Source organism: Emydura macquarii, unplaced genomic scaffold, assembly GCF_026122565.2.
Source record: "Emydura macquarii macquarii isolate MOO-44397 ecotype Brisbane River unplaced genomic scaffold, CSIRO-AGI_Emac_v2 contig_2768, whole genome shotgun sequence".
NCBI lineage: Eukaryota > Metazoa > Chordata > Testudines > Chelidae > Emydura > Emydura macquarii.
Genome location: NW_027132905.1, coordinates 8,685,973 through 8,696,260, shown reverse-complemented (window position 1 = coordinate 8,696,260; position 10,288 = coordinate 8,685,973). Strand labels below are relative to the sequence as shown.

Here is a 10,288-nt window from a genome sequence, read left to right as displayed (position 1 = left end):
CCATTAAAAGCATTGCTAGAGTTCGTTTGTTTTATTCCCATGCTTTTAATTTTGGAGGAAAAAAAAATCACAAAACATAATTTATAAAACAATATATACCGCATCCTTACCCACAACAGCATTATTGAAACATCCAGCGTAACGTTTACCACAGGTGTGAAATACACTGGGAAAGGACAGAACCGTGTGCATTTTATATCAGGTTTCTTCGTCATCTACAGGTAATACGTATCGACAAAAAGAAGCAACAAATATGCCTGCAATTAAACTTCATATGCGTTTTGTATGCGTAGTAATAGTTAAAGATCATTTCTAGCATGGCCATTTTTTGCCAACAAGCACGTGTTAAAGTATCTACATTTACACAGTAACACCTTAAGATAATAACACCTTAAGATTATTTTGGGTTCCTTGTTTTTCCTTCACCTCTAGAAAAACAAGTAACTGTTCAGAATTGCTAAGCAACCTCCCATCAGTCCGAGACTCACTGGTCCTTCAGCAGAGCCGCAGGATCCGGATTCACTTAATGACAATCCATTTTTGTCCTTCGTGTTGTTTTTTTTCTAGACTCTCTAGAAGTTTTGTTTTGGTTTTTTTTTTTAAAAAAGAAAAACACACTTTTAAATAAAGCTGCATGATAATTTCATTATCAGGATAAGATTTTTGGGTGGAGAAAATGCTGACGCGTTGAGCCTGGCTGGCGTGATATTTCTGTGCTGTTCTCCTAGCGAAGGCGATACTGCACTCCTTCGGGAAGGATGGAGCGGTAGGGACCTGTAACTTGCTTAGTTCTAGGAATGACTGGATCGCAGCCTTCAATTAAAGAAAAAACATCCAAGAATCATGCATTTTAAAAACGTTTTATTCACCGGCCAAGCGCAACGATCGGGCACAAGGTAACCGCAGATATAAATATAACCTTATTGAAGTGGTTGACCCTTGTCTTTCAGGTTTTTTTGAATAGTTTCAGACCTAATATTTAAACCATTTTCAGACCTAATATTTAAACCATTTTCCTGCAGAATCTAATCTGCAGGTGATACAGTTTTTTTTTTTTTTTGGTTTTGGTCAGTGGTAAACATGAACCAAACCTCCTCCCCTACCACAAAGCAGGCAGAACAGCTCCAGCCATCACCACCATTTCTCCAGCTTTCCACACCCCCCCTTTCGCCCCCACTTTCACTCCCATGCGCTATAAAGCGGACGCTTCAGAAACTCCTGTGCAAGTTCAAGTAAACACATACAACCCGCATCTTCCAGAGAAAAATTGCAACTCATCCGTGGATTAGATTTTGGTGTCTCTTGCAAAAGATTTGTGGTCCTTTTCTTTCTTTTTCTCTCTCTCTTTTTTTTCAGTACGATCAAAGCCCCAGAGCGTCCATCTCTCCCGGTGCCTTGGGCCCTGGGAAGTCCGTCAACTGTTGTACTGACAGGCGTTTAGACTAGATCCCGGGCTTTGCAAACTGCTGTACCCGAAACTGGAGTGCTGCTTCGATTTCAGTCTGAGGCTGGCCAGGCTGGAGTTGCAAGTGTCTCTGTACACGCTGTAAGGCGAGCCCGGCGGCCCGTAGGGGCAGGCGGGGGAGGACAGGGCCGAGTTGAGCGAGGAGCCGCTGATGTTGTTGAGGTTGTTGAGGCTGGAGTTGGCCATGCCGGGCACGGCCGAGTGGCCCATGCTGGAGGGCATGCTCATGGAGGAGATGGTGCTGGGGGCGGAGAACATGGACTGCGAGGACAGGGGGCTCATGGAGTTGAAGAAGGTGAAGCTCTTGGTGGAGAGCGGCGCCGGGGTCAGGCTCTTGGCGGCCCAGTTGTTGTAGGGGTAGCCCGGGTACATGTCGTCGTAGGGCTGCATGAGGCCGCTGAACTGGGGCACGTAGCCGTTCTTGCACAGGTCCATCTGCTGGTTGCGCTCCCTCTTTCTCCACTTGGCTCGGCGGTTTTTGAACCAGACCTAGGGAGGGAAGGCAGAGAGTCCAGGGTGAGCACCGGCTCCTGCTCGGGGCATCGCCCCGCGAAGCTCCCGCCTGGCCGGGCAGGGAGACCGCAGCCCCAGAGGCAGCGCCGCGCGGAGCTCGGGCCCGGATGCCCAGCGCCCAGCCCTTTTCCCCCGCAGCAACACCCGCTCCCAACGCCACCGAGGGTCCGCAGCGCAAACCCCAAGATCTGCCGCGGACCGTCCCTCGCCCTCCCTCCCACCCAGAGCGGGGGCGCCAGCCCGGCTTGTTCCTCTCCGCTGTGCGCACCAGAAGCGCTGCAGCCAGCCGCCCTGCCGTCCTTCCCCAGCTCCCCCGACTCGTCCCTGGGCTTCCCTGGCCCGGAGAGATGAGTCACCCCCCACCCCAGCTCCGCGCTGCCGTTCTGGATCCGTGCGGCCGCACATCTCTGCTTTTAATTTCCCGGTGCCTGGCGCTGCTCCTATTTCCAGCGCGCATTAATTGGCCGTGCTGAAGCGCCTTGCCCAGGCCCTGTTCTGATTAGTGCCGGCTCGCCCGGGCTCGGCTGTGTTTCCGACTGCTAAAGCTGGCTAATAAAAGTCCTCTGTTACAGACCATAAAACGGGGATTGGATTAGTGTGTTTAGGTTAAAAAAAAAAAAAACCCCAACAACGCCTCGCCCTTTGGATGGAGGCGGCCTGCGCCTTTCTGGCTAATGAGACTGTGCGGCTCAGAGCCGGGCATGGAGGAGCGAGGGGGGCGCCAGGGATGTTTGATGCCAAGGCTTCAGTCCAGGCTTCATCCCTCGGGCGCTGTCGGGGTCGCCTTGGACCCAATGCGTTGCCCAGAGAGCCGGCCAAGGGCCCCGCTCTGCGCAGAAGAACCCTGCAGGTCTGAGGGACGGTGCCTGCCTTCCAAAGGTTGGTCTGCCCAGTTTGCGGGGAGGGAATATGTCTTCCAGCCCCGCTGGGTCAGATAGCTGTGAACTGTCCTCCTTCACCCATGCAGCTGCTGTCTCAGGGCCCTTACAGCCTCTGAAATCTTTCCCTGGAGCTTTGGATCCGGCCCCTAAAAGGAATTCGACGCGGCAGCTCCTGCAAACGGGTGGCAGAGAAGCAGTGAATTGAAATTTCCACTAACCTCAACTCCACGGATTTTAACCCCCCCCTCTAAACTAGAGGGACTGCTGTGGCTCTGAGTCTCTACTCCTTAAACCTGGCCTCCAAAGCATTTTGAAGGGCAGGATTTTAATTTGAAATAGCGATAACAAGGGTGGAAATTTCGAGGGAAAAGATCGCGCGGTCTATTAGGGGGGGAAAAAAATCCCGTATAAATATGAAGAGGAAACCAAAGCCAGCATGTTCAAACCCTGTAATTCACTCCTCAGAAGGTGCTTCCAGACAGGAATTTCCTGAAAATGAGGGTAACCTTTTTAATTATGGCTTCTAGACATTTTTTAAAGAAAGGCCCTCATGGCAAATTAAGGCTGGATTTGCAAAACTGCAATCTCGGGCCATCAAACCAAACATCTCCATACAGCGGGGAGAAAGAAATTCCGTTAATGGCAACTCATATATTAGCTTTATTTGCTTCCTGAAATATTCCAGCAACATGCACGCACATTTTAACGTGTCGTTTTTCAAAAGAAAATGGCAATTAATACAATGCTTTCAAACACAGCTAGCATTTAGCCCTGAAACGCCTTAAGAGGTAACTTCTATAGATAGTCAGTTAGCTGGTTACTTCTCCAGACAAAAGTGGCTTTTCTGAACTCTAGGGGGTTTGATTTGTCACCACGTCCTGAAACCCAGAACTGCATTGGGTTAAATCTACCTCCATTTTCTCCTTTATTATTCACTGCGCTGTTGAATTGCTAATGCCAGAATCCAGAGAACGGTTTCATTCCCCCGCTCCACCCCTACTAGTTGCTTTCTTACTAAAGTCTCAGTCCAAAACCTTCCCTGGCCGGCACTTTAGTGCTATGAACGTGTGAAGCGCATTTCAGTGCTGAAAAAACCACACAGTCTTTAGGGACTTTCCATTGTGCAGGATTCATTGTATGGTGCGTTCCGTCAGCCTGGGCATCTCTGCCTTTGCTGCTTCATGAAGGCAGGACTTTGTAGACACACCGTTAGTAAACAATAGACGAGCGGGCAGAGACTAACACATCTGCATAAATTCGCGTTGAGGGTCAGCAAATCGGCTCTTGCAACAAGCCAGGGTAATATCCCGGGATGAAAAACAAATGGAAGGTGGGAGGGCAAATACCCAGAACAAAAAGAGCAACCCACACAAGCCAGCAGACGACAAACAAAACATAAGAATCAATAAAATCCTAATCCCAGGACGAGCCGTTCTGATTTGACGTTTTATTGCAACAAGTTAATATATTTGAAAAAATGACCTCACCAGACATTCTGAGGTCGCATTGATAGAGACCTCTAGAGCACGGACAGCTCGGTCCTACGAGTATGTGTGTCTACAATGGTTATTGACTTTGGCCTCTAATCTAGCCCAAACCCTTGTCCTTTCGTTTGTCTATTGACAGTTTGTACAGATCACCAGTACAAATAACTTATCTGCCTCCTCCTAGAAGTTTGTGTAGAGGAACATTTACTATAGATACACTCTGCAGAGTGTACTTGTGTGTGTATAATGGGGCCACTGCACACGCCAGAAGTGACTATATAGAATAGCCATTTTTCATTATATATATTTCTATGTAATATACAGATATCTGCTGGGTGGTATGAAGCAGATTCTTTTCACCGCTTTCCCGTCACTCTGTAAAAATGGCATAATATTTGAATGGCATCATTTATTGTAGATATTTTATCAGCAGACACCTTATGTGTCCTTGTCACTTTACTGACAGTGTGTCTAGGAGAGAGTAAAAACTTGCCTCTATTTCTATTGCCTTCTTCGCTTTGTAGAAAGCCTCAGTTTTAATGGAACCTGTCCACTCAAAAAACGTTTCTAATCTGGCCCCTAATGAAATTTGCAGGCACTGTAATATCCCCACATACCTGGGACACGGGGGGAATGGACGTGCCGTGGGGCTGAGCCATTGGCCTCTGCAAGAGCTCTTCCGATCTGATCGCCATTGTAACAATCGATTGATTGTTTACATTCACAAATACCGATCCCGTGAAAAGAACCGACCGCATAAAGGGCGTGAGGCGGATGCCTCTGTCTGTCCCTCATTCTGCTAATCACGTGCAGAGAATTGCAACTATATTTCCTGCTTCATGTTCAATTACTGTGTCTAATTAATCCAGGAAAGCAAAGTAAATCCGGCAAGATGTCTCTGATGGCTAGGTTCTGCCTTTTCCAGACACAGTGGCAGTTTAAAATGGGCTTCTCTCTTGATCGCTGTATTACTGGGTTGTATATTATGCATATTACCAACGGGGTTGATTTAAAAAATAATTGCCTGAGACTTTTCTAGTGCCCTTCCCTTGGCAGTTTCACTAACCGAGTTTCCTTTTAAGCTTTTGATTCCTGGTGGCATCATTTACTTTCTAACTCCTTTTCCCTGTCTCAGGCTAGCTTGTCTTTTCAGAGTGATTGCCACACTTCCCCAGCTGGAGCTCAGATGCAGTTCTTCTGGGACCAGCTGTGGCCTTTGATTTCTCTATTATCTCCAGAGATACTGAATCTTAAGAATGGGGGAGCGAGAAGGAAATATTGGAAAGCAAAGACAGCGCTTAAAAGAGACGGCAACTTTCCTGAGCTTCTGACAATTCCTGCTTGCCTGGAGTTGCTTTGTTTTGAGTTACTGCCTGCAACACACAGCGGCTCATCTGAGCTGTAACAGCTGAAGGTTTCCTTCTCTCTAGTGCCCAACTCCAATGAAAACTGACCAAACGAAATGAAGGCGTGTGTGTTAATATCTTGGGGATTCTCTATTTATTGCGCCTGTCCCATACGGATGGGATATATCTCACTATTATAATCACACCCCTGCATTCCCTACGGAGCACAGCGCATCCTGGTGAAGCGTGGGCAAGGAAAATGAAATTGACCAATGATGTTTTAAAAGACAAACCTCGCCGTTGTCCACAAGTTAGTTCTCCCCTTTCATTTCTCCTCTCCTCCCACCCGCAGGCGCCTGTACCTGGTCTGTACATGGGCATGTTCGCCTGCCGTGCAGCCTACCAAATAATCTGAAGTTTTTCATCTGACTTCAAAAAAAAAGATTGCGGGCGGGAGCAATCCATGGAAGCCCCGCCAGTGGGCGTTGGATCGGGCCCGAAGAGGACAAGGTTTGTCTCTGGGTTGGAGAGAAATGAATGGTTGGTTTCCCCTCTTGTGGCTAGCCCCCCCCCCCCCGCCCCTTACCCTGACTCTGGGCTCGGTGAGGTTGGTCCACACAGCGATTTCCTCTCTCATGCTCATGTCCGGGTAGCGGTTCCTCTGGAAAGTAGCTTCCAGCTCCTGCAGCTGCTGGCTGGTGAAATGAGTTCGTTGCCGCCTCTGTTTCTTCTTCTTTGCGGGATCGTCCGCGTTTCCATCTTCGCTTTTCTGTTCGCCACTTCGCTCTTTTTCTGTCAAAAACACAACAAGGCCCCGAGCCCCGAGCTGTGACACACACGGACTTTGCCTCCTGTCCCCTAGATTTACCCCCCGCCCCTTCCCCAGGCACTTGGAGAAGGTACAAAACAAAATCCCCTTTTCACCTCTTACAAACGTGCCTCTATTGTCCCAGGCTGGAGAGCTTTGGCCTTCCTAACACGGGCCGGGCTCGGCGGTTTCTATTTCAATCATCCCCGCGTGATTCAGAAAGGTTTAGTGGAGCAGAGTGTAAAAAAATCCCCCCCTGAAATTTAATTCCCGACCAACAACTGACTTCTCAATTATCCGTTCCCTAGGCCCGTCCTTTTATCTACAGGCTCTGAAACTGACAAATGGAAAGAAAATCATTTCTAATTGCTTCGCCTTTTTAACGAGGAAGCTTCTTGGCAAAAAACAAAACAAAACAGGGAACAAACTGTTTAAAAATCATGTCTTCGCTTTTGTGATTTTTCTCTCTCTAAATCTAAAGAGAAACTTCTGCTCGATTTTTGTTGTTGTGTTTGGTCATTTCCCCACCATATTCATCTTCGAAAATGTCAGGAGTGTAAAATAAAAACATTAATTAATTGAAACCGTGAACTCCGCCCCCCTCGGGAATATTAGAATTTATTTAAGCAGAGATTGATCCACTAAAGGCTTTATTCGATTTTCGGTTAAAAGGTAAGAAACGCTGGTAGCTGTCTGTTTGAAGCAGTCCCATCTTGTGAATTTTGCTTGTCTAAATTTGGAGAAGGCATTCAACACTCAATCGCTTAATATAACTGGAGAAAAAATAGAAAATCTACCTAAAATCAAGGGGGGGAAATCGCTGATCTTTTAATATTTTAATACATTTTTGAATTTGCACATATCGAATGAGGAATTCTATACATTATATGAACGGATTTAAGGTATAACACTAATAATTGTATATATCAGAGTAAAATATCTCCACATATATCTATAAAATATCTCTGTAGATATATATACATACATAATTTGTATGATACATATTTATTTTCACATATAGCCACACATTACTTTGAATAACTAGGTGTATACATGCCACACGTTTGTGTTTCTCTCGCCCCTTATAATTTTGATGTATTTATTTTAATTTGTATACATATTAGTGTGTATAATATACACACATATATATATGTACACAAATGTCACAATAATATCTATGACAAACAATAAATAAATCAAACTTGTACATAGAGACACACTCACATGTGTTGTATATTCACACCCATCTCTTTGTACTCACACGAATGAGTCTGACTTGATTTTGGTAGGTCTCTTTGAAGCGAGTTCACATGGAGATAGCAAAATAATGAGAATATTCCTCAGTGCGAACATCATAAAGGGAGGGGGAAGGTAAAGATAATTCTAATGCATTGAAATACAGACTTCCTTTCAGAGCCTGTTAATAATAGTAATTCATAATTAATAAAAATCCTTGCCATAATAATTGATTCCTCAGACTTTAAAAACTCTTTACCTAGGCTTCCCTGGGAATTCTTGAAGCAAAAAAAAAAAAATAATAATAATAATAAAGCCTGAGCTCAAACGGTTCAATGGAAACCGAAGAGTGGTAAATGGGCTTATTGCCGCCCTTATGGCCACTATTCCCAGTAAGTGGTTTGCAGAGCAAACAAGGCCGAGAACAGAAACCCCATTTAAATAGTCTTGGTGTCCAGACAATTTTTCTCTCTCGCTGCCTTTTGCAGCTAATTGTGTTCCGCAAACTTCGCCGCAGGTCTAAATGTCTGAGTTTGCGAACCGAGTCTACATCACCGAACTGTAAAGGCTGAAATAATGAAAAATTCTTTCATTTTTGAACGCACCAGTCTTTCTGGCGGACAGTTTCCCTCCCCCCTTCCCTTCGGTGTTTGGGGCTGCTTCTCATCCAGGCTAGAGAGCAAACAGAGAGCAAACAAGCAAGGAAAAATCATTGCCGTCAAAGAAACCATCCATCAAAGTGATTGCAATCTTTGCATTGGATTTATCCCCGCCGTGATTTCATGAAAAATGCTGCCCGGGCGTCTGGTTCGGGTGCAATTTCAAATCATAACACACATCGGCCTTCACTAGCATTAGCACACTTCTCCGTTCAAAAGTGAAAGGTATTCTGTGAATTCTCTGGAGCCTAACCGGACCCTGGTATTTAGTGCCCTTGGAGTGGATGGGTCACGTTTTAGGGGCCCAGCAAGATGGAGCAGTTATCCCGTATGGCAGAGGCCGGGCGGAGGGGGACCCCACACACCTCGAAGCACACCTTCCCCTCCAACACTTCTTTTCAAATCCGATTGCAAACACGTTTGCGGCCGTGTGCAGCATTTTGATTGGTCTTTGTTGCAGGCACCCTATTATCATAAGACCCGTTTACATTTAAAACAACAATCATTAAAAAAAACAAAAACCCCTCTGTACAGGGAAATTTTGAAGAATGAACACCTCCCTACTTTCCGTAGTCCATATTTCCCAGGGCTTTTGCTTCCTTGACATGGTTTTTCTTGTCACCAGAGAGATGACTGCTGTTTTAATTAAACACGAGCTAGGAAACCACAGCTTTCCCTACAATAATTGCACATGTTCAACAGGCGGATATAAAAGCCTTTGGAGAGCTGAGAGCAAACTACTCCTGTTGAGATCCAACCGAGTTCTTGTCAAACTCTTTGTTTTATTCCCCATATATATACATCAAATTAAAAATTAGGCTTTGTACCGCTTACCCCTATAATAATAATAAATCTGAGCTTCCTGGTCTGAGGATCTAACTATAAGCAGCTCTCTCCCTGCCCTGCTCATTTCCCCCTCCCATTCTTTGCCCCCCCCCCCTTTGACGGAGAGATCCTTTTACATGTCTGAACAACCAGAGCTGGAAAATACACCCGGGCAGAGCGGACATTACTGCAGAAACATTCTGCAAAGCCGCATTCTCCGCGGAACACCCCCCCTGATAAATTAATAGATAAAAAACTGCTTCTCGGCGTGAAACGGGTTTGCAGGATTCCCCCGTTCCCTAGACTGTCAAGGCAGGGGCAGGCTCGGTTCAGGAGCTGCTATCGCCCTCAGCCACCTTCCCAGCTTGGCTCTCGTGAATGCCGTCTATTGATTACACCCAGCCACCGATATCACCTGGCATTTCAATCTCGCTCGTGCGTCCTGCCTCGGCGGGACTGTCTCTTGTGCAGCCTGCATTCAAAGTAATCAAGCAGGGAAAGAAAGAGGAAGGGGCAGGGTTTTTACCTGGGACTTCTGTATCGGACGATTCGCTGGCCGAGTTCTCGATCGGCTCTCTGGCTTCAGAAGACCTTTGCAAATGGAAGCTGGAAGCCATGTCATGGGCAGGCTGGGGTCTTAAACTCTCGGGCAGTCGCTCCAAATTCATCCCACCTTTAAAGGAATCCATGGCAGGGAGGCTGAGTTGGTTTTGGTTCATGCAGGTTTTTATTCCACAATAGATAGACAGGGCTTAAATCCCGCGGATTGTTAATGAATTACTGTATTGCTAGTGGCAAAGAAGTCAGGAGCAGAGCGCGGAGAACTGCCCGCAAGCCCGACCGTCCTAGCTCTGCAGCCGTGCTCGGGTCCAGCCGCGTATGCATGAAAGTGGCAAAGATCCCGGATAGAAAAATGCGGGTTGCGAGCTGGAGAGTGTAAAACTAAAGAGATGAAAGTGACCTGCCCGAGAACGAATGCCTGTAGTTACCCCGAGCTCCTCCCACTCGAGGTTCAAACCTCCCCGTCTCGCTAATATCTCACTCCATCTAGCGCTCACCCAGCTCAAA

General features: G+C 46.5%; 1 protein-coding gene across 1 annotated transcript; it reads right to left on the bottom strand.

The window, feature by feature from the left end:
• Positions 1-850: 850 nt before the first annotated feature.
• On the bottom strand, positions 851-9,909 carry PITX1 (paired like homeodomain 1). The gene is made up of 3 exons (XM_067566472.1): positions 9,747-9,909; positions 6,279-6,484; positions 851-1,954 (listed from the first exon to the last, which is right to left on the bottom strand). Exons 1-3 carry the CDS (start codon positions 9,907-9,909, stop codon positions 1,415-1,417), a joined length of 909 nt encoding a protein of 302 aa, XP_067422573.1. The 3' UTR covers positions 851-1,414.
• Positions 9,910-10,288: the final 379 nt, after the last annotated feature.